General features: G+C 37.9%; 1 protein-coding gene across 1 annotated transcript in view; it reads right to left on the bottom strand.

The window, feature by feature from the left end:
* Nucleotides 1-24,551, bottom strand: part of HMGCLL1 (3-hydroxymethyl-3-methylglutaryl-CoA lyase like 1) — a 153,764-nt gene extending 129,213 nt beyond the window's left edge. Inside the window, exon 1 of the mRNA XM_036414903.2 lies at nt 24,306-24,551. Coding sequence (XP_036270796.1) covers nt 24,306-24,413 — 108 coding nt within the window. The 5' untranslated portion in view covers nt 24,414-24,551. The remainder of the gene's footprint in view (nt 1-24,305) is intronic.
* Nucleotides 24,552-25,228: the final 677 nt, after the last annotated feature.

The raw sequence follows: 25,228 nt of genomic DNA, 5'->3' as shown, positions 1-25,228 counted from the left end.
ATACCTATAGCTGTTCTGTGCAAATCCCAATTCCAGCTTTGTAGAAGTTCAGCTGCGATCTACAGTTCATTCTGTTAAGTCTTTTCCATAATCCCTCCGTCCCATATTATATATACACCTTCAGTACTTCCTTCCCTCCCTCACATCCTAACACCTTCACTTAATCACCTCTTAATCATTTGCCTGAAAAGAACACCCTCCAGTCACTTATTGTTTCCTTCCAGATGCTGCCGTGGAATGACTCCCCGTGGGCTTCACCTAACATTCCATCCATGTTCATCTGGCTGTGTGGACTATGAGTCCAGCACTCCAAAGCTTTTAAGCTCTTTCTTTCCAAGAAAACTCATAGCTAACACCATTATTTCCTCACAAAAACAGCTAACATCTGCAAACTGCAACATCAAAACATAGAGGAAAAAAACTGCACAGTTCTGCTAAAGTTGGATGCAACCTTTATCAGCCATTTTAGGCACTAAATCAATGTTCTTCTTTTAAATTTCTATTAAAAAATAAATCACAGCGGCTGTTTTCAACTTTCCCTCTGGAATAGTTAATGAACCAGTTATATGCAATGACTAATTAGTCTTTATGCCTTCCAGCTAAGCAAACTATGCTTCTAGTTGGAAAATTAGCCTCTAACAAAATTCATCGGGTTGTTTGATAAAGTTTAATTTATTCTGTATATAAAGAGTTCATTTCAGCAGCATTATTTAATCCATTTAATAAATCAAAATATCGCAACAAAACTGCATATTCTAAACTAACAATAGTTATACAAATTATTCACTGAAACTCCTAATAAAATGTCGATATAATTAAACTGCATTATCTCATAAAAGTCATATTTAAAACTTTGATCTTATTTTTTCTCAATCTTAGTTACAGTAGCTTCTTCTTTAGATATAAGAAATAAGGTCCCTACAATATAAAACCAAGACAAAACCCAAGCTCTTCATCCCAAGTTGTTTCCTGTGTAGATCATAGTGTGCTTTAGCCATGTAATATTGATTTGTATTTTTTAAACATGTGAATATGAATCTCCTGTAGAGCCAGATAAAACAGTTCACTGGGACCATATGCAGAGATTAGGATTCATTAGGTCAGGCTGGGCCCATGGATTTGCATTTCTAACCAGCTCACAGATGATGGTAATGCTGCTGACCCAAGGACCACAATTTGAGAAACACAGGTCTAGCTTAAATCAAATTGAAAAATAACTACATGGGTGTGCTTCTTCTAATAGTACATCGCCATCAACTACAAAATTGATAAAATACATCTATCCATTACAAAAATAATTAAAATTAAAATTCAAAATTTTATATTAGTATCCATTATCATTCCATAGCTTGAGTAGCACTTTCTAACCTCTTCCTTTCCAATACCACTATTTTATGTTTGTGTAAGTGATTTATATGTCCTCACTTAGACCATCCAAATTGGTCTTCTCCACATACACTACAGGAATTAACGATGGAATTTAAACAATAACACTAGAAAGTCAATTCTATAAAATCTCTATAAATTTCACAAAGTCATTTAAACATTTTTTTTCTATGCCTTTTTGAAATTTCCAGTGGTATTTTAGAAATACCAATTATACTGAAGGGTCAAGGATACAAAAAAAAAATGACAAAACACATTGAGCAATCAACTATAAGGCAAGTAGGCAGGACAAACAGAATAGGCACTGTGGAGATTATCTTAACCCCATGGTCTGCAAAATGCGGCTCGCAAGCCACATGCAGCTCTTTGGCCCCTTGAGTGTAGCTCTTCCACAAAATACCACGGCCTGGGTGAGTCTATTTTGAAGAAGTGGCATTAAAAGAAGTTTAAGTTTAAAAAATTGGCTCTCAAAAGAAATTTCAATCGTTGTACTGTTGATATTTGGCTCTGTTGACTAATGTGTTTGCTGACCACTGTCTTAACCAATGTCTCTTCCATATGCCTACTTCTCAGTGCTTCCTCTCAGGTCTTATTAGATCCATCTCATACACAAAGTCCTCAGTTGCTCCAGGCCCTAACTTCTCTTTGGCAATCTTATCATTCCCTCCCTGAGTATTCTAATCCCCCCAAAAAATTATTTGATATAACATCATTACTAATAAATATGTACTTACATATATTCACATACATGCCCAAAGACTTACATCCCCATGCTCACAAATATGTGTGGATACATATGCTATAATTTTCAGTGGGTATGTATTTATTCATATCCTATGCACCTTCATGTTTATAAACATATTTAAAAGTACATGTTTATGAGCTATTAATGTATGTCCTTGTGAAAATGAGAGCGACTAAAAATGTATCAACACTTGAAAAGTATTCAAATTTTTATTGCTGTTACCTAATAAATAAAATAGTGTTGTAAGAATGTGTTGGCAGGAATGTTAAAACCAAAATGTAAAAAATAAAAGATACACCATATAGACCAAATCTAACTGTTCTGCCAAAACAATAATACAAATAGCAAAACTATATAAGAATAAACTCAGTATTTCTGCTTTCCGTATGGTATATGAAAATTGTATAGTTTATGGGTGACTAGGCACAAATATAATTTTTTCATACTTATTTTTTCTTCCTGAAATTTAATGAGATATCGTTTTATAGTATGTCTCAGCCTATGTTCAGTATTTTAAACTTTTAGTAAGAGTCCTCTCTCGGCACTTTCTACTGCCCCTACTGATTAATAAAAAATATTTCTAACTATACTATGAATCTAAAAATGGAAGAAAGTTATTACATGTAGTTTGAGTAAATAACCTGATTCCTAGTTTTATGTGTGGCTTCATCAAAATTAGGTAAGTAGGAGTTCATACAAAGTTAATGACAAGTATTGTAGTTTTGTCGACAGTTTGAGAAGTGGGTTTTCTTGATCTTGCTTTCTAAAAGGGAAGGGAAGGTGGTGACTTCATCAGAAGTGGATAGTGCAGCTTCAAAGTCCCATGATCCCCCTGAACAAAGTCGGCTGCTGTGGGGAGGAAAAGTGAGAAATACGAACTCCGGCCACAGAGAACTTCTCCACATTCCACACTTTCAGCACAGTTTTTAGAAATGCTGGGCAGAAATGGATGGGCACAGCAAAGCTGCATCAAACTGCATCTGGGATCATGTAAATTCAACTCAAATGTTCAGCCATAACCTGACTAGCTGTGGTTCCTAAACTCCTTGTTTCTCAAAGGGAAGTGTCCCAGTGTTCTCTTAGGTGTATACTGTGAGTGTTAGGACAACTCCCTTGGCATTCTGTTTTCCTTCTCATCCATTATATTTTGGTTGATCAATAGGTTGCCTCCTATTACTCTGACCAAGTCCTGGGATTGAACCTACAACCTAGGTATTTGCCTTTGACTGGCAATAGAACCCTCAACCTTTTGGTGCCCAGGCCAACATTCTAACCACTTTGCCACATAGACCAAGGCTCATCTATTATATTTCTTACTCTATGATCAATTCTATGCAATTGGTTTCATTATCTTTACCTTTGTGCTATTGATGACAAATGAGATAAAATTATTGTTTTCTATGCTTCAAACAACCCATGTCTTATTAATAAAGATTTCTGAGAAACCTTCCAACAGCACTTCAGCAGTGACTTTGTCTATTTTTCCACTTACTGTACTATAATGTGGTTTTAATCTACACATTATGGTTTTGGATGGCCAATTAGAAAAAAAAATAAAGAAGTAATGGTTGAAGTAAAGTAAATCAATTTTTCCAACAGAAGTTGTCTAGGAACTTTCAATGTAAATCTGACCTTTTGATAGGACTTTGAGTCAATTGTACTTGCCCTGAGTTTGAGGTACTTACTGGAAACAAATAATGCAAGTCTCAGAAATACCCTATACAACCTTAGTTTTTCAGTAAGTACCGTATTTTGGTAGCTAAAAAAACAAAGGGTACTGAGTGCAGGGAAAGGTTATGAGAGGTTACAAAGAACGAGAGACTCATTTTAAAGTCTCTGAAGCAGGAGTGATTCATTCAGTTTCAAATGTTGGGTCTCAAAATAAACTAATGAAGGAAGCTGAGCTATAGCATTGTAGCGCATTTGTGAGCATTTGCGGTTTGCATCCTTTCAGGGGTCCTCAAACTTTTTAAAGTGGGGGCCAGATCACGGTCCCTCAGAGAGCTGGAGGACCGGACTATATGAACTACTAATTCCTACTGTAACACCTCGGCTGCGCTCACTGCCCAAAAAACCTGGTGGGCCGGATCAGACTCCTTTGCGGGCCGCATGTGGCCCGCGGGCCTTAGTTTGAAGACGCCTGCTAGACCATCCCACCTGGTGTGGATTAGTGGCTGAGCATTGACTTATGAAACAGAAGTCACAGTTAAATTTACAGTCAGGGCAAGTGCCTGGGTTTTGGGCTGGATCCCCAGTAGAGTGCCTGCAGGAGGCAGCTAATCAATTATTCTCATCATTGATATTTCTCTCTCTCTCCCTCTCCCTTTCTCTCTTGGAAACCAATAAAAAATAATGATAAAATAAAGTGATAAATTAATCTATATTTTTAAAGGCTATATTAAATGAGTACAAAATAATTTTCTTATAATTGAAGTTTCAATGGCTCAAAGGACTAACTAGATATAGAAGAAGAAATAGAGGCTTTGAAAGCTGACATAGGTTCAAGCCCATTGCTTCTACCAGATTATGTGGCCTGGAGGGAGTTTTATTAACTGCCTGAGAATATTTTTTTTTCCAGATTAAAAATGACAATAATAAGATCTTCTCTGCAGACTTGTAAGAGTTCAGTAGATATGTAAAGTCTTTTTCAAAGTCATTGAATAAGTTTGCTATCTGATAAAGAGTGGTTGGCATTAACATTACTGTATAATTTCCAAGACCCTGGTTAATAATACTCTATTAACAATTAATATATTTTCTCCTTAGTTTCCACTGTCCTTGGGGCTGTATCAGTAAAGATATTGCTATGATATGTTTGATATTTTGCTGTCTATGGATTCTTCTAAGATTTTTATGGTTTCCTGTCTTACATTTAAATCCTTTATCCATTTTGAATTTATTTTTGTGTATGGTATAAATTGGTGATCTAGTTTCATTTTTTGTATGTATCCGACCAATTTTCCCAAAACCATTTATTGAAGAAACTCTTTGACTCCATTGTATGCTCTTGCCTCTTTTGTCAAATATTAATTGAGCATAATGGCTTGGGTCAATTTCTGGGGTCTCTGTTCTGTTCTGTTGGTCTATATGTCTGTTCTTGTGCCAGTACCAGGCATTTTGAGAACAGTGGCTTTGTAATGTAGTTTGATATCTGGTATTCTGATCCCTCCAACTTTGTTCTTCTTTCTCAAGATGGCTGCAGCTATTCAGGGTCTTTTTTTTTTTAATTCCAGATGAATTTTTGGTGAATTAGTTCTAGGTCTTTGAAATATGCCTTTGGTATTTTATTGGGGATTGCATTGAATCTATAGATTGTTTTGGGTGGTATGGACATTTTAATAATGCTGATTCTACCAATCCATGAACACAGTATGTTCTCCCATTTGTTTATGTCTTCCTCTGTTGTGTTTTTATCCTCTAATTTTCTGAGTACAGGTCCTTTACCTCCTTGGGTAAGTTTATTCCTATTATCTTAATTTTTGTTGCAATGGTAAATGGGATTGCTACGTCAAAATAAAAAGCTCTGCACAGCAAAAGAAACCATCAACAAAACAACAAAAAAATCCCACTGCATGGAATAACATACTAGTATTTGCCTCTGATAAGGGTTTAATCTTTAAAATTTATAGGGAATTCATACAACTTAACAAAAGGAAGATACACAATCCAAAAAAAAAAAAAAAAAAGGGCAAAGGACCTAAATAGACACGTTTCAAAAGAGCATATATAGAAAGTCAAGATACATTTGAAAACATGCTCAAAGTCACTAATCATCTGACAGATACAAATCAAAACAACAACCATCTCACACCTGTCAGAATAGCTATCATCAACAAATCAACAAATGACAAGTGCTGGCGAGGATGAGGAGAAAAAGGAACCCTTCTGCACTGCTGGTGGGAATGCAGACTGGTAGAGCCACTGTGGGAAAATAGTATGAGTTTCCTCAAGAAATTAAAAATGGAACTTTCATTTGACCCAGTGATCCCACTTCTAGGAATATATCCCAAGAAACCAGAAACAACAATCAGAAAGGATATGTGCACCCCTATGTTCATAGCAGCACATTTTACAATAGCTAACATTTGGAAACAGCCTAAATGCCCATCAGCAGATGAGTGGATTAGAAAACTGTGGCACATCTACACAATGGAATACTATCCTGCTGTAAAAAAGAAGGAATTCTTACCATTTGCAACAGCATGGATGGAAATGGAGAGCATTATGCTAAATGAAATGAGCCAGTCAGAGAAAGATAAATATCACATAAGACAGGGAGGGGGGAGGGGAGCGAGGACATGTGCTGGGGGTGGGAGCTGCCTGGGAGAGGTTGATGGGGGGAAAAGGATATTAATGTAATACTTTAAACAATAAATAATTTTAAAAATGTAGAATTTTGTATATCATCTATTTTTTTTAAAGGTGAAATCTTTTTTAAAAATAAATTTTATTTATTTTAGAAAGGAAGGGAAGAGACAGAAACATCAACGATAAGAGTCATTGATAGGCTGCCTCCTTCATGCCCCTTACTGGAGATCCAGCCTGCAATCTAGGCATGTACCCTTGTTCAGAATCAAACCCAGAACACTCCAGTCCACAAGCCAATGCTCTATCCAGTGAGCCAAACCAGCTAGGGTAGTGGTCGGCAAACTCATTAGTCAAGAGAGCCAAATATCAATAGTACAATAATTGAAATTTCTTTTGAGAGCCAAATTTTTTAAACTTAAACTTCTTCTAATGCCACTTCTTCAAAATAGACTTGCCCAGGCCATGGTATTTTGTGGAAGAGCCACACTCAACGGGCGAAAGAGCCGCATGTGGCTCACGAGCCATGATTTGCTGACCACTGAGCTAGGACATTTAATCTAAATTATTCTTGCATTTGTCCCAAAGCAGCATGCCTGTTGCAAATCTAGATAGAGCAGGTATGCTAAAATGATATGAATGTCGCTAAATAATTTTTTTTAATTAAGGTGAATGATTGACATTTTAGTTAACAAGTTATCACTGTCTTTCCCATCAAAAGGTTGACATCTGTATATTCTTCAAAGAGCACAGAGATTTAAGAGATGTAGCTCTCCAGAGATGAGTATTTATGAAGGCTCATGTTTCACCTCCTTTAGCTCAAGTTTTCCTTTTAATATTTTCTAGAGCGTACATTCAGCAGAATTAAATTAAATATTAAAATCTTGTCAGGAGGGAATGGGGACTAAGTGATAGCAGACATTCAGGAGTGAAAGTCTGAATAACTACATCTGTTTCTCCACAAGTCTTGCAAAATGTCTTTTAAGTACAGCCCGAAAACCTAGGCAAACAGAGCTCCAAATTGCCCTCGGCTTTTATGTTTGACCAGGCCCACAGCTTTCTGTAAAATGCAAGGTTTGAACTGTGTCACGGCATTTAAAAAATCAGAGACTTCTCAGCCCTTAAATCAAAATTCTCAAAAAGTAGAAATAGTGTCTAACTAAAGTAAGATTCCTATTTGGACTGCAACATTAACCAATGATCGGCTTCTATTTCACAGTGAAATAAATACAGATTGAGGAAAGAATTTCAAAAGTGAATGCCAGACTCTGTAGACCCTGTGGGTTACAGATGTAGGAAAGTGGTGGCAGAAAGCCACTCCGCTTCCTTCAAGATCCAAAAACATTTGGAAGGAAACCCCAGAAGGAAAGACGTCTGACAGGCATGTTCTCTTTGGGGTTTCCTGCCTCCTTATTTGCCAGGCTTCCTAGACCCCATCGCTTGTTAATGAAGTTCACCGAAAAGACTGTATAACTGCTGATTTCATAGAGTGAAACTTACATTAAAGGTATTTTTATACAGTTGAAGTTTCCTGCCATCTGCATTTCCCTACCTCACAAATCCAAGGAAGCGTGACTTGGAAAGTTACAAGCATAAGGTGACATTTGATGCGGTGACTATCAGTGGGATATGCAGTCCGAACACAGAATCCAAAACCAGAGACATGGATTTGACACTGTAATAGGGAAGCTGCCTCGTCCTGAGGCTATCATTATAGTATGGATTTTTCTACTACTTCTCTAAAATGCAGTTATGAGAAGATGTGTATTGTACCCTGTGTGAATTAACTCAAAGCACATTTATGAAAGGTGAATAAAAAATTAAATTCTGCTTTCTCTGACCTTTACAATGATAGCCAAGAAAAACACACACAAGGTTTTCAATCTTCCAAATTAGCACCTGGATTTAAAAATATATATTATAGTGCAACGTGAAAACTAAATAAGAGCTAAAACTACTAATTTACCTAACTACTAGTTTACAAAAATATCTTTGATAAATAAATACATATATTTGCCAACTAGAAAATTAGTTAATTTGGCTAATGGCACCTGAAGTTTATGAGTTATACAAACTATTTAGTTCTATAAACATTTAAATAACATCTAAGTATTTATGTCTTCCACATTATAGAAAGGCAAATAAAATATAGTTTCACCCATTGAAAAGAACTCAGTCTAACACTGAAGATTTTATATATTTAATGAAGTAATATTTCAATGTACTTAAATATATTTGGTAGGAACCTTTGCATGTGTCCACTAATCACTACACAAGAATTAAGGTTGGCTGGGAGTAAGGTGGGGAGAGGTGAAGAACATAAGAAACGATTATGAGAAGAGTTTCACCATCTGCAACAAGTGAGCATCCATCTTCAAATAAAACATAAAAAGGCAAAATTTAAGATTAGAGGCCTTTAAATTATTTTTTCTATAAGAGACAGATTAGATATATGATATAGAGGTCGATGGATATATACATATATACATACTAGAGGCCCGGTGCATAACATTTGTGCACTGGGGCGGGAGGGGTTCTCTCAGCCCCATCTGCAGTCCGGGACCCCTCGGGGAATGTCTGCCTGCCAGGAATTGGGCCTAAACTGGCAGTCAGTCATCTCTCTCGCAGTCTATGGCTCTCTCAGTCCAGGATCCTTCACTCCTTACTGCCCGCCTGCAGCAGAGGTGGAAGAGGCTTCCCTCATTGCCACTGTGCTTGCCAGCCTTAAGCCTGCTGGCAATCCTGGCTCTGGCTGAGTGGTGCTCCCCCTGCGGGAGCACATTAACCACCAGGGGACAGCCCCTGTGTTGAACAACTGCCCCTTGGTGGCCAGTGAGCATCGTAGTGACCTGTCCTTCCGCTATTAGTTCAATTTGCATATATATATATATATTATATATATATATATATATATATATATAGAGAGAGAGAGAGAGAGAGAGAGAGAGAGGTATTATATATATATATATATATATATATATATATATATATATAGAGAGAGAGAGAGAGAGAGAGAGAGAGAGAGAGAGAGAGGAGGTAGATATAATGTCTATTGGTATGTATATATTCATATACATATATATTTATAACTAAATAAGTCTCCATAATTTCACTATGTTAATTTTGCCCATAAATCTCCAATCATCTTATTTAACCAAGAATGCCTTCTATCTATCCAAATTCCACTTGACTTCAAATGAACCTCCAACACAAAGACTATTATCACTATTACCACTAGCTCCCTCTGCTGTGGATTAGAATAATATTACAAGTGAGTGTGTTTTTAATTGAATTGCAAGAAAGGACTGAGGGAAAAAAAAGTGGAATGAAACAATGAACTTTACAAGAAAAATGGCAATGAAGAATCAAGATGTGTCCTGGACAGTGCCTGAGGCAAAAGCTCTAGCAGTTCTATCTCCCATAACACATTGCTCCTCTTTCCCCACCATGGTCCTCACCACCTTGCAAGTACCAAGAAAGCCAGAACAGAGCTCTTCCTCTCTCCAGACTAGGGAAGGACATATTGGCTCTACCTATCTAAAAAGTGTTTGGAACTCACAACCCTAGTCCCTTCCTAGTTGCCTAGAAATAATAGCTTTTGTGTTTTGCATGTTTAGAGAGTTTCCCCATTCCTGTGATTACTTGGCTTTTATATAAATGATATGAAAAAAATGTTTAAAAATATGAACTTAGATGAATCTGAATGTTTTAAATCATTTTTATATAAAGTTATTATATAGAGTCTGATTTCACAATGAATGTTTTGGGAACAAGATCTGTCAGTCAATATTATTTTCTGTAAGAAAATAACAAAAAATGGCTCATAGGATGGTTAGATCCATGAGAAGAAAGTAAAAAACACCTGACTGTTCATTTAGAATGAATTATCATCACTCAGGAAAGGGCAACTGTCCAAAAGGGAAGATAGTAAACTTCTGGTAATTTAAAGACAGCTTCCTGCCTGCTGAGTAGAAGTGAGTTGGCACTACACTGTTGAAAAAGAAGCCAGTGTTCAGAAACGTTCTGGGTGGTCTCACTGAAGTGTCCCCATGTCACTCTGCATTAAGGTCCACAAAATCAAAGATCCATAGGCTCAGGAAGAGAATCTGGATGCCCAAAGCAGCTACATGTATGAATAAAGAGTGCAAGTCCTGCTTAAGGCATTCATAAGTACTCAATTAAAAAAAAAATCTTCATTGCTGAAAGTATTACATATGTCCTCCTTCTACCCCATTGATTTCTTCTAGCATGCCCCCACCCCAGTCCTTCACTTCCCTATTGTCTGTGTCTATGGGTTATGCATATATGCATATAAGGTCTTTGGTTGATCTCTTCCCATCCACCCACCTTCTCCCACTTGCCCTCTGAGATTCCACAGTCTGTTCCATGCATCTGTACCTCCGGATCTATTTTGTTCCTCACTTTATCTTGTTCATTATCTTCCACATGTGAGTGAGATTATGTGATATGTATATTTCTCTGACTGGCTTATTTTGGCTTTTAAGTGTAGTCTAGGCCAAACAAACCCATTTCCAGAGGTTAAATCTGGCTTACCTGTATAGCAACCAATTTGTATCTCCTACTTAAGCTAACAAGACAGAGACTCAAAGGAGGAAACTGGGATTCTATGTTGCTTTTAGTTTTAGGGCTACAATTTGGGCCATCATTTCAACTCGGAATTTTTGTTCAAATATCCAAATATATGTTTTTGCCTTTATCTCTTATAATACCATCTGTCACATGAGAGAGGCCCATAAAAATATGGGTCTGCACAGTCTAGTCCCTTAGTTGATTAGGGAAAAGAAAAAGTAACAAAAGTAAAAGCTAAACTTGGAAAGGAATAGACAAGGAGAGAAGAAAGGGTCAGGGAAAGTTACAGCACAGGGTGAATAAGCATAGAGAAAGCCAGAAGACTTGGAGGAGTTCAGAGCTAATGAAAAAAACAAGAACACAGGGTCGGGGGAGGGAAGGATGTGAAAGCCAGCTGGAGGAAGAGAAAGCAAGGAATACAGGAGCCAACAGAAACCCAAGGACAGAAAGTATTGGAGATCGGAGGGAACAGGAAATGTATTGGAAACCAAGTTGTTTTTCCTTTTGTATCCAGCGCAATCCTATTCCAGGCAGAACTCTAGTCTCAACCTCAAAGAGGATAGAAGGGAAGTTGGAACTCATAGGAGTTTCGTGATCAGGAGCCAGGAGCCCTGGAAAGGCCGTTTAGAGTAAGCATGGTAAGACAGCAGGCCCTCTGATGGCAGATACAGGCACTGAAGGGTGGCACCATCAGCCAGCACAGGGTTTCCTAAAATTAGGTGAAGTATAAACACCTATGGTTGGGCTCCAACTCGAGCTACTGAGTCAGAATGTCCAGGACATTTCATAAACACCTCGGGTGATTTCATTCACTCAGAACGTTCAGGAAGCCCTGGTATGGTGCTTAAAATTGGGGAGTCTGAAACTAGAATTTCCCGAATTCAATTCCTAGCTCTGCTCTTCCTTAGTTGTTGACCATGAGCAAGTTATTTCACCTTTCTGCATCTCAATTAGTAAATCTATAAAACAGATTGCTATGAGGCATAAATGAGTTATTACACATTAAGTACTAGTAGTGAGGCAGTGCCTAGTACATACTGAATACTCAACAGTGGTAGCTACATTTAAGTTCTTTGAATAGAAGACACATATAAAAAACATGCTGTAGTTGATTAAAAAAGAAACATGAGTAAGACATAAAAAGGCTGCATTTCTCATAAAATACCAGAGAGCATACTTCCAATGGCACAGAGACGACTAAGCCACAACCCTCAGAGACTGTGCCCCTTGGTCTCAGCATTCACGAGCCAGCCATTGTCCTTTGGGCATTAATATGTGAACAGCTTAACAAAATGCTTTTTCTTTTCTCAAAAGCACATGTGAGTCCATTCAAATTCAAGGTGACTCCAAGATCTAGAGTCCCCATGCTCTTGGAATGAAGTAATAAATCCAGGGCTTGGCTGATGCTAAGTCCCACACCCAGCACCAGCTAGCTGCTGGGGATCATTCACCTGGTAACCCACCCTATTTGATAGTGCTGTTCTGTTTAATCATTTCCCAATATGTCATCCCCAACAATCATCTACTTCTTCTGTAGAACCCTGCATAGTTCTCTGCCTTTATGATAAAACTCAAGTCTTTATTTTTCCAGCTGGAACTCAGCTCTATCATAACAAGCTCCACCACATTTTTAACTTATTTGGTGAATATTCCCAACATCTTCTGGTCTTAAATGAAGCCTCCATCATCATGACCTATAAACCTCTCATGGGGAGACGGCTCGGTCTCCTATACCTTGCTAATAGATGGTATCTTTAGTTTCCATTACATCTTCAAGATGGTTAATCTCCTTTACTTGTATAAAAACTCCTGCTCATTTGGGATCCATGTGATTTGGCAATACCTTCCTTTATCTCTACTTGAGAACTTGTATCCTTTACACACCACAAGCATTAGAACTTAGTTCGCCATTATTCCCTTCAGCCCAAATTTTGACACTATTTGGCAGAATAGTCAATGTCCTGGTGAACCACCCATCCAATATTTGATTTCCAGTGCAATTCACTGGAATTTCACTACATATCAGCTGCCATTTATTTGCATGGTCATGCAAAAGGCTTATTATTGCTTGTTACTGCTCACTTATTAATAGTCTCTGACTACATATGCCTATGTTTTCAACTTTCTATCTCTGTTGTGCCTTTGGCTTCATCAGAACTACAAGTCTTTGGAACTCTCCACTTTTGCTTCATCTGTCAGTTGTATTATGTCAACAAAGAGGATCCTGAGAATGTCATTATACCTGCTAACATGCTGCTTGAGAAACCACAGTGTGATGGTAATAATGAAACAGACTTTTCTCAAGATGAATGAGGTCATTCTGTGAACTAAATCTTTTGCTCCAAACAATACCATTGATTGAAATATAAAATAAGAATACTAAACTGTATAAATACTCTCAAATGCAAATAAAAATGGTTGAGGCTGATAAATATGGCAGAAAATAGGTTAAACATATCAATAGTCACATCACATATAATAAAAGTTAGCCATCTAATTAAGGATTCAATCAGACAAGTAGCTTACAAGGAATACATTTAAAGCAAAATAATAGAGAAATGGACATGTATTGTCTTAAGGCACTTTTAAAAGACTAAATTGACATGGGCTAAATATTCAAATAAAGAAAATTAAAATACTAACTCAGAACTCATAGAAATAAAAAATAATTTTTTCAAAAAATAGAAATAACAGCACATCACACATATTCACGCACAGATACAAGCTTATGGATCTGGACAAGAGGACCAACAAACTTACAAAACATTTTTTAAAAAAGGTTACTGAGTAAGTGAATGAGATTGATTATGAATAAATAAATCAGAATGAGATGAAGCAAAATATTAAAAAAGAAAAGTTTAAGAAGAATAAAATGTCTAATAAATTACTGTCCACGAAATAGAACGATTTGAGGTAAACTCATACCAATAGAGATAAAATATTATAAAGGAACTATAAACATTCATTGATTTATTAATTCAACATATTTACTGAACTATGTCACACATAAAGAAGGAGTTCATAAGATTGTTTTTTCTAAAGTCAGACTAAAGTTGGGCATTTTTAAAATGTCTTCTCTATCTCTCATAATTTATATTTATTGTGGAGATCATTGCAATAGTCTGTTTTTCCATAAAATATTCCTTTATATGAAGTATCCAATCTTTTCATTTATTACTTTTAAATTTAAATTGTTACTCTACACAAATTTCCAGCTGTAAGATTGCTGGAATCTAATTTACTGCCCTGTTTCTCAAAAAATAAGACAGTGTCTTATATTAATTTTTGCTCCCAAAAATGCACTAGGTCTTATTTTCAGAGGATGTCTTATTTTCAGGAAAACACAGTAGTAGAACATAATAATCATAGTCAATAATACTGTATCATATAATTGAAAGTTGTTAAGAGAGTATATCTTATATGTTCTTGCCACAAAAAATGGTAATTATGTGAAGTGATGGAAGCATTAGTTAAGGCTATGCTGCTAATCATTTTGAAAGATAAATGTGTATCAAATCTGTAAACCTTAAAGTTACACAATGTTCTATCTCAACAGGACTATAAAAATACATTAAGAATTACTCTAAATAGTATTCATTCTATATGGACTGTATCCACTTCAATTTTTGTAATATGGTAAATAAATATATTTTTAAAACTCTCATATTGCAAAATTGGTATTTTTTACATTTCCCTGTTATACTGTTAATCTTTCAACTAGCTTGTTTGGAACAAACTGTTTACTAAGAAAAAAAACAGAAAATATAGATAAAATATTAATGAAAAACAGTTGTTTGATCATCTTAGCATTGCTAAAGTGGTGAGTATGAGTACTTCAGAGCCATGCAGAAGAAAAACATGAGTGGTGATACCAACACTGAGCATGACTTTCCTTTCCAGGCATTTGCGAATTCCACATTAGCAGCTGGGAAGATCATCAGAGCTTTCAGAAGCCTTGGAGGCCAAGGAGGAAATATTTTCAGTTCAGGTTCCAACAAGGAGGAGGCAGCCTGATAAATACCTTGCTTCTCCAAAAATAAGACCTACTTACAGGTTTCCTTCCGAGTAAAATATAAGACATCCCCCGAAAATAAGCCCCTCCTCCCGTAGGCTAAACATGAGAGATTTGGTCCACTGATTATGAAAGAAATGGAGTCACAAGAAATTCACCAGGAAATTCAGGAATTGGGATTGTTATGATGATGTTCCAGAAGATGATGACATGATTGTCATTGAATAAATGAGTAAATTCTTGTTACTATAGGATTCACAGTTTGTCTGGTTTGTGTTGACAACTACCGTACTACCGTACCATACACAGGTAATAAATTTCCTTTATTTTCATTTAACAATAAATGTGTACCGTATTCTTCTTCATGGAAAAATAAGACATCCCCTGAAAATAAGACCTAGCTCATCTTTGGAAACAAAAATTAATATAAGACACTGTCTTATTTTCGGGGAAACAGGGTACCTTAGGCTTTTTAATCCTCATAGGAGGATATATTTTTATTGATTTTAGAGAGAGAGGAAGGGGAGAGAGAGAGAAAAAAAACATTGATGTTAGATGTTTCCCATAATCGCCCAGACTAGGAATCAAACCCACAACCTAGGAATGTGCCCTGAGTGGGAATCGAACTGGTAATGTTTTGGTGTATGGGACCAAAACAAACTGAAACACCTGGCCAGATAATAACATAAGCCTTTTTAATTCGAACCCCCGAAGAGATAAATAAAATAAAAGGGTGAAGAGAAAAGAACTAGCCCTCAGAAATGAAGTAGGTCCAGTCTCAAACCAACTAAGAATCCAACCGGCTTAAAATAACTTATTCTTACATTTACTGCCTGCTAGAAGCAAAAGTTAGTCCTTTCTGTACTCAACACCTGTTAAAATGGCTTTTATAAAGGAGACAGGAAATAAGTGTTGGGGAGGATGTGGAGAAAACATAACATTTGTGAACTGAGGATATATGAATTAGAGGAGCCACTATGAAAAACAGTATGTAGATGCTCAAATATTTAAAAAAAAGAACTAACATTCAGCCCAGCAATTCCACTTCTAGATATTTATCTGAAATAAATCACTATCTTGCAAATATATCTGTACCCCATGTTCATTGCAGCTAAGCCATGAATACAATGTAAGTGTCCATCAACGGTTAAAGAAAGTGTGGTGCATATGGTTTATATATACAAAATTTAATATTATTCAGCCATAAAAAGAAGGCATTTCTGTTATTTGGGACAAGATAGATGGATTTGATGCTAATGAAATCAGTCAAATACAGAAAGTCAAATACTTATGATCATGCTTATATATAAAATCTAAATTAAAAAAAACACACAAAGTCATGGATACAGAGAACAAATGATAATTGCCACAGGCAGGGTGTGAGGAGTGAGTGAAATGGGGGAGAGGGGTAATAATTCTTTGTGGAGAAGGATAGTGTCACTCAATGCCTCAAACTATGTTTATAATTTTCTTAGATCAGATGTCACAATAAACTCAAAAATGAATAAGCATTCCAGGAGGAAAGATTCATGAAACAGATCCACAGGAAATACTGAAGTCAGTTATCAGACATGGAACTTCAAATAACTCTGATAAATATTCAAGTATTTATGATAAAACAGAATTGTGGCAGAGAGCTAAAAACTGGTTTTAAAAACCACATATAAATGTTAACTCACAAATATAAATTGCATTTCCCATGAACACAGACAAGAGGGTGGTGGAGGCCTGGGGTGGGAATGTGATGGTATGGGGCAAGTGGGGAAATGAAGGACACTTGTAATACTTTCAACAATAAAGAGGGGGGGGGGGAAAGTATATGGAATATAGGTGAGAAGAAAATATATTCAAACTAACATGGAGAGAAAAGAAAGAATGAAAAATCAAACAATGGGAGTAAGAAATAAATTGGTCAAAGAAAAGTTTTAAGATTCTTCAAACTACAGGTCCAAGGAAAAGGTCAGAAAAAGAAGCAGAAGCAATACTTGAAGAGAATGAATGAGAATTTTCCAAAACATATGAAAGCTAGCAATCATCAAGCCATAGATCCAAGTGCTATGAACCATTAGCAGATACAAAGAAAAGTAAATCTAGATACATCATAGTCACACTGTTGGAAATCAAAGACAATAAAAAGAAAACACAAGATACATTATTATCAAAGAAACAAAAATAAGATTAATAATAATATATTTCAATGTTTCTGACTTGCACTGTATCTACTGAAAATGTGCATTTTGTACTGCTATCATGTAGTTTAATTTTTATATGAAATATATATTTATAGTCAAAATTCATTTATATTTATGCAAATTATGTGTGTATTGAAATTCATGCAATTTCAAACAAAGAAAAATTATAAGAATTCATCAGATTGTTTACTAAAGAAAATATAAAGCCAATACTTGTATTTGAAGGGAAATAATTTCAGATAAAAGAATGGAAATAAATGAAGAGCAAAGAAAAGAAAATATATGTGCATAAATATAAGTACATTGACTATGAATATATTAAAGTACTAATTTACATGTATATAAATACACCACATAGAGAATGTAAACAATATGAAAAGCAGAAGGCAGTAAATGGAGTATTTATATTTCCATTTTAACGACTTTCATAGTACTAATTTATATAATATACTACAGGCCAGGTGCATGGATTCATGCACCCATGGGGTCCTTCAGTCTTGCTTATGCCCTCTCACAATCTGGGACCCCTCGAGGAATGTTGGATAGCCAATTTCAGCCCAATCCAGACAGGAGGGAGCCTGATCTTGTCCATTGAGTGTCTGTCCCCTGGTGGTCAGTGTGCATCATAGCAACTGGTCGACGGTGGTTGGGTCAATCAGGCACTTAGGCTTTTATACCAGTACTAGAGGCCCGGTGCATAAAAATTCATGCACTGGAGGGGGCGTCCCTCAGCCTAGACTGCTCCCTCTCATAGTCTGGGAGTCCTCAGGGGAAGTGATCCCATGATCAGGAGAAGGTGATGAAGTGCAAACCTCAGCAGACCCTGGTTGCCTGAGCTTCAGGCGACCCTGGGCAGCTGGGAAGCCACCATTGAGACTTGCCTGCACCTTGGGCCAGTCCTGGGCAGCTGGGGGACTGAGGGGACTGGGGTACTCCTGAGACAGATACTGAGAGACTGTTTGCTGCCATCTTTGAGGCTATGGCAGTCAATTAGAATATTCCCTCATTGGTTGTGAGTACCGCCATCTTTTGAGGGCATGACAGTTAATTAGCATATTCACTCCTTATTGGCTGTGAGTGTCTCCATATTTGCAATGGTATAAGGATCAATTAGTATATTCCCTCTTTATTAGATAGGATATATAAATTAATAAGACAAGGTTGTGTGTTAGCATAACAACTAAAAATACAGTAAAAACAGTATAAAACTAACAAACTACTACATAGGGAAAATAGATAATAAAAACACATAATTCAAAAAAAATAAATAAAAGAAAATGGGAGGGGGAGAACACCTGAGACAAATAGAAAACCAACAATGGAATGGCACTTTGGCTCCCTTCTGAAAATTCCTCCCTAGTCATTATAAGGTATTTAATAAATGTACTAACAACTGCATAGTTGCAACCAAAAAGCATATAATGCTCTGATTAATTTTGAGCATAAAGCTAATACTTTTAGGCAAATTCCAGAGATCATGTAACACCAAATACTTTACTTTGAATACTAATTTTTGATGACAGCAAATGTAAGTTAAAGGACCAGGATATGATGTAAAATAACTATAAATTTAATCTCATAATCTACAATTTTGCTTTTATAAATCTAATACATTTGAAATACTGTTTGTGTTAGAATTTAGGTTCTTGGGAATTTTATGGTTGCATTGGGGTATTAATATTTCAAGAAATTTAGTTACTGCTTAAGTAGCACTTGAAAATAAAAAAGGGATTACTCTACTAGAAAACTTAAGTATAATAAAAATTTAAAATATACTAATTCAGCCAGGTTCATCATACCCATTTTAAATGAGACAAAAATAAAACAGGCCCTTAGAGACAGTTTAAATCACAAAATGATTCAGTTAACCATTTGATTAAGAAAATTTTCTGCAAAACCAATGTCATTAACAGAAAAAAACAAACAAACAAAAAAAAACAGAGACTCAAATATTTTAATTAGTGGAGCTGTGGTAGTGTAAGACTTTCATGCACATTGATACATTTTTATTTAATAAATTATTAAATTCCAAATATGTGTATGTGTATTTACACACACACACACACACACACACACACACACTTTTTAAATATATCCCAATAACTTATCAGGTAAATGTTACTATCTCTAATGTGTAAACTGATATTTTAAGATTTAGCCAGGCTACTACTGCCTGCACAAAATCCCAGAATAAATTTGTCACAGAAAAGAGTTTAGGTTTCCAATCTTCTATTGTTTAGCACATGATTCTTTCAAAATACAGTCTATCTGTCCCAACTGTAAACAAATAATTTCAAATCATGGGGGGTTTCTGTTCAGGATTTTTCTGTAGATTCATGCTGAACAAATGATTAAGCATAGTGCTATCTTTTCACAGCCTCCAAAATCTATTTTAAAGTTCTACCCTCATCAGAACATGACTAGGTTCTACGAGATGAAAAGGTAAGATACAAACAATAATAATATTTGTCATTTATCATTAAGACCAAACTTCACTGACATCATGTATTCATTCCATCATTTTAACATTCATTTCACAAATATTTATCTTTGTACTATAATACACCAATCACTGCTTTGAATCCTAAAAAGTGCTGGAAAGAATTTCATGGTCCCCATACATATGTGATGCTTAAGGCCTAGAAGAGTAAACATTCATTCATTTTTTTCATTCAACAAGTATTTATTGGTAATCAAAAACTAACAAGGCATTCTGTTACTAGTTGATACTGAAATCTTCTGGAGAATTCTGCTCTTACATGATGCTAAGAGTCTGACAAAAAATTAATCATCAAATAATCACACAAAAAATGCATATAATACACATCCTATCTAATAAAAGAGCAATATACAAATTGACTGCACCTCTGCTACACCCACAAGCCACTCCCACCAGCCAATCAGGAGCGAGTATGCAAATTAACCCAACAAAGATAGCTTGGTTATGGAGAGAACAGGAGGCTTGGGTTTCCCTGGCAATGGAGGAAGCCAAGCTTTTTACCTGCATTGGCCTCTGCTTAAGGCTACAAAGTTTAAATTATAGAAGATAAATAAATCCCAACAAAAATGGAGGCAGCCACAGAACTGGAGATAGAAAGAGGCTTGAGTTGTCTCTGGTGATTAAGGAAGCCAAGTTTCCATAGCCCTAGCCTGCCTTGACCTCTGCTTAAGGCTACAAAGTTTCAATTATAGAAGATAAATAAACCCCAACAAAAATTACTGCAGCCACTTGGCTCTGCTCAAGAATACAAAGTTTTAATAATAAAAGATAAATAAATCCCAGATACCAGGGCATCCACTTGGGTCGCCAGGGTGTATGGCCAGCCTGCAAACCACCACAGGCCCCTCACCCAGGCCACCCCATGCCTCAAGGGAACCCCCACCCTGATCCAGGATAACCTTCAGGGCAAACCAGCTGATCCACACCCATGTACTAGGCCTCTGTCCTATCTAATAAAAGAGTAATATGCAAATTGACTGTCGCTCCAACACACAAGATGGCTGCCCCCAAGTGGTCAAAAATGACTGTCCCCATGTGGACACAAGATAGCCACCACAAGATGGTCAACAGGGGAGGGCAGTTGGGAAGGACCAGGCCTGCAAGGGAGGGAAGTTGGGGGTTACCCAGGCCTGCAGGGAAGAACATTTGGGGGTTACCCAGGCCTGCAGGAAATAGCAGTTGGGCGGGGGAGGGGGGGAGAGGGGAAGGAGAGGGGGGACAGGGAGGGGGGCCAGGCCTGCAGGGAGGGCAGTTAGGGATGACCATGCCTGCAGGGCAGGGCAATTAGGGGCAAACAGGCTGGCAGGAGAGCAGTTAGGAATCAATTAGGTTGGCAGGGGAGTGGTTAGGGGGTGATCAGGCTAGCAAGCAGAAGCAGTTAGGGGCAATCAGGAAGGCAAACAGGGAAGCAGTTGGGAGCCAGCAGTCCTGGATTATGAGAGGGATGTCCTAATGCCCATTTAGGCCCAATCCAGGTTCAGATCTAAACGGGCAGTCGGACATCCCTTGAGGGTTCCTAGATTGGAGGGGGTGCAGACTGGGTTGAGGGACACACCCCCTGTGCACAAATTTTGTGCACTTGGCTTCTAGTTATATATAAAGATTAGTGCACTGTGCAATATATGGTAACAAGGTACTTGCCTTGTGAATAAGAAAAATTTCATAAGAATGTTTAAGTTGAGATCTGAAGGATGAAAAGAAATTAGTTGGGGAAAATATCCTCCTAGAAGAGGGAAAAACAAGCAAGGAATGCTGCCAAAAGAAACATTATTAGAGAACTCAAAGAAGGTCACTGTTAAGAATAGGAGAGACAGCTTAACGATGATGTTGCAGAGACACAATGAAAAGACCATTTGAACTTCAGAGAACACACTAAAAGTGTTGTGTTCATTCCTAAAAGTGAGGGCAATTCATAGAAAATTGTTTAAAAGGGGAGAAAAAAAAAAGTAATGGCATGATTCTATTAAAAAAAAAAAAAAAAGAAAGAAAGAAATAAATAAAAGAACATATCCCAACTAGCTATATAGGCAGTGGGTTGAAGAAGGATTGCTATACAGTGTTTCACAAAGTGTGGTACGCGTACCCCCAGGGGTACGGGAAGAGTTTGGTAGGGGTACGCGTTGCACTGGAGTTTGGTGGGGATATGCACTGCACTGTGCTTAGCTGCGCCTAAATCTACATTTTCATGAGTATGAGGGGTACTCAACATTATGAAAATTATAGAAGGGGTACACATATGTCAAAAGTTTGGGAAACACTGGTAGGAGTCCATGAGAGATAATGCCATTTTAAAATTGATAGTAGCAGTCACGTTGGAAAAATAGATTTAAGAGCAATTCAAGAGGTAAAATTGTAGGACTTAATGATACCCTGGATGTAGAGAAATGCAAATAAGGAGCTCTCTGTTTATGGCTTTCAGGAATAAATTGTGATGGTGTTCCCTGTAAAAGAAAATATTAGAGAAGGTCTGGGATTCTAAAGGGGGGGCAGGGCAGAGAGACATGAATCCACTTTTTGGAAATGTTGAGTTTGAATTGCTTTTGAGATATCCAAGTGACGATGTCAAGTGAGCAGCTAAACATCTGGACTGGAACTTAAGAGAGAGATGGGAATATAAATCTGGAAGACACTGATACACAAACAGTAACTGAAACTTTGAGTGTAGATAAGAAGTCATAAAGAACTTGAACATTTAGACAGATACAGGCCACTGAGCCACTCCGGTTCCAACTGAGAGGCAGAGCTGGGGCTTAACGCACTTGAGGGCGTTGTTAAGCAGGAACAGAGGAAGGCCCTAAATTACAGGCAAGTGTCAGGTGTCAATGCTGCCAAGAGTTCAAATCAGATAAGACGTAAAACATTACAATGCCAAGAGACTCGGACTAAAACAGAATTATGTTGAAAATTCAGTGAAAGCCCAGAAATGGGGCATCTCCTCTCAAAGTAGAAAACAGTTGGTCAAAACAAGTGATTAAGTTTAAGCTGTGTTTGAGGAATGAATAGGAGTATCCCAGGCAAAACAGTTGAGGGATAAAAAGGCAATATGTAGAGAAAGTATTGCTATTCCTCAAAAAGAAACAAGAAGTCTGCACGGGGGTGATGAATGTCAAAGATCTATGCCTCACATTCCTTGCTCAGTCATCCCAGTCATTTTCAATTATCTTAGCTTCCACTTCTTAACAGGGCAAAGTAGAACTCCTCACAAAGCACCTTAGCTTTGGTCATTGTCCCCTGAACCCACAAAATCAGAACATGGCAGGTGAGAAACCCAATGTCAACCCAGCAGCAAAAGTCATATAAAGCCTCAGCCTGGGGAAACAAAAGTTGAGAATTTCTAATTGATTATGTAACAGAATGAATATGAAAGTTAAAAGTTATCAAAAAAAAGATCAAATCAGAATGTACAAAAATTAAATAGAAGGATTTGTGAACATATGAGAAGATAAAGACTAGTGTTCCCTCTCCTATATTGTCAGCAGAAGCTTTGAGTCATATAACTATGGCCACCTTCTTAGGAAGTGGAAGCAAAGTATCCTTTTAAGAATCCACAAGTGACAAATGCTAAATTCCAATTTGTAGACTGCAACTTCACATATTGGATACAATGAACTGAGAATACTATAGGAAATGAAAAACTATAGGAAACTTGAACATTAGAATAGTTGATTTAGAGCCACATAGTAAAGTTGTGCTTATCTACTAAAATACTAAAATACAAGTTATTATTTTGTTCACAAGATACCAGTAAATCGGGAGTCAATTTTTTTCTGTATCCAGTAAAATTCAAAAGAAATTGCTAACCCCTCCGTGTCTCTCCCCTTTGCCATGTTTTAGCATCCATGTAACAATTACATCACTGTTATTACTGGGTGAAATTTAAATTTTAAAGGAAAAGCAAATGTCTCCCTAGGTATTTTCCACATTTACCTGCCATTTCTAGTTGAGAATGCATTAAATCACGTGTAGGTGGATACTGTTAGATTGCTTTTCTCTAAAAAAAATCGGCTCTCAGGAATTACATGGGGATTAAACTTGGGTGTGAAATTGGGGTTTTCTACCATTACTTTCAAGCTTGTTCAAGTGTGTTGAAGCGTAACTACATGGGGGCCAATGAGTAGCATGATGGCTCCTTTCTTCCCACCATGTTTCCCTAACCTTGTATGCTGGCTTCTCTCCTTTTTCTGCCTCACATTCTGGCAAATCCGTCCTCTTTGTTGCGCAGTACATGAGAGGAACTGAAAATAAGGACACCGTCCTTGGCCGACTGCCTAAAACCACAAATGATATTATATAATGCGTCCCTTCCAACGGAAAAACAGATGCAACCGTTTCCTTCAGCGGACCTGCAAAGGGCCGCAGGTAGGGGTTTTGCTGGGTCTGCTCGGTAGAGCGGGTCCACATGTTTACAGCAGAGAGATATTGGGAAACCTTGTCAAGGGTGAGGAAGCCCCGCACCCACCGCAGACTGCTGCAGGGAGGGCCAAGGGGTGCAGAGGTGACATAACAGGGTGGGGGAAGGCCCGCTGGCCGGCCGTGTGCAAGAGGGTGGGGACACCCTGGGCCGCGAGGTGGTACCTGCGCGGGGTCGAGCGCCCCTGGCACTGCATCCGCGATCCAGAGATGCTCCCGGAGAAGCTGCTGGTAGCTGAGGCAGTGCTTCACGGCCGAGGGCACATTCCCCATGGCGGGGCTGCGGTCTGCGATAGGCGGGAGCCCGGAGAGAGGGATGCGGGGCGGCGCCCGCGTTGCGAAAACCGCGCCCGCTCGGGAGCGCGCCCTCCCTGTACGCGCGGCGGGCACCGGCTCAGCTCTGTGCACGGCGGCGGCGCCCGGGAGGCCGCGGGCAGGACGCACAGCGCCTCGGGCACCGGAGGTACCCGCTGCAAACGACCGCAACACCGGAACCTAAGAGAGGAAGGAACTGAGCCCAAGGTCAAGTGCAGCGCATTTTTCACGCTGAGCTGGGCTAGCACGCAGGGCTGATTGCATCTGCACACGATCCACTGAATTGGCTTCTCACCTGATTCAGATTGTCCGCAGCGGGAAAGGGGGCTAATAAAAGGAAGAGGGCAGGTGTTTTGCATTGGTGAGTTGGCTCATTCCCAGCTGCAGCCTTTGACGCTCAGTGTCCAGCATTGGGCTCACTTCGATTTTAAAATATTTCGAGGCTGTTTGCAAGGTTAAAATACATATGCAAGCATCCAATAAAGAAGAAAATAGTGAAGGTGCAAAATTGTTACAGATGACTTGGTAAGTTGTCAATAAGTTGGTCCCCTAAGTACAACTGAAATGGAATTGCATTGCTTAAAAAGACATATGACACGAAATTATTGAAGCCCTAAAGGCTAAATTCATTCGAACTGAAAATTCTGAAAGAAATTATAAGACTTTAGAATAGGAATGATCTTGGTAGGGAGGAGGTTGGGAAGAGGGGCCTGGGACAGACCACCTCCTTGCCTTCGCCCTCTCTCACAAGCACACTTGCGCCACCTGGACCC

Source organism: Pipistrellus kuhlii, unplaced genomic scaffold, assembly GCF_014108245.1.
Source record: "Pipistrellus kuhlii isolate mPipKuh1 unplaced genomic scaffold, mPipKuh1.p scaffold_m20_p_5, whole genome shotgun sequence".
Taxonomy (NCBI): domain Eukaryota; kingdom Metazoa; phylum Chordata; class Mammalia; order Chiroptera; family Vespertilionidae; genus Pipistrellus; species Pipistrellus kuhlii.
Note: the sequence above shows the minus strand (reverse complement) of the source record. Positions and strands in the feature narration are given on the sequence as shown.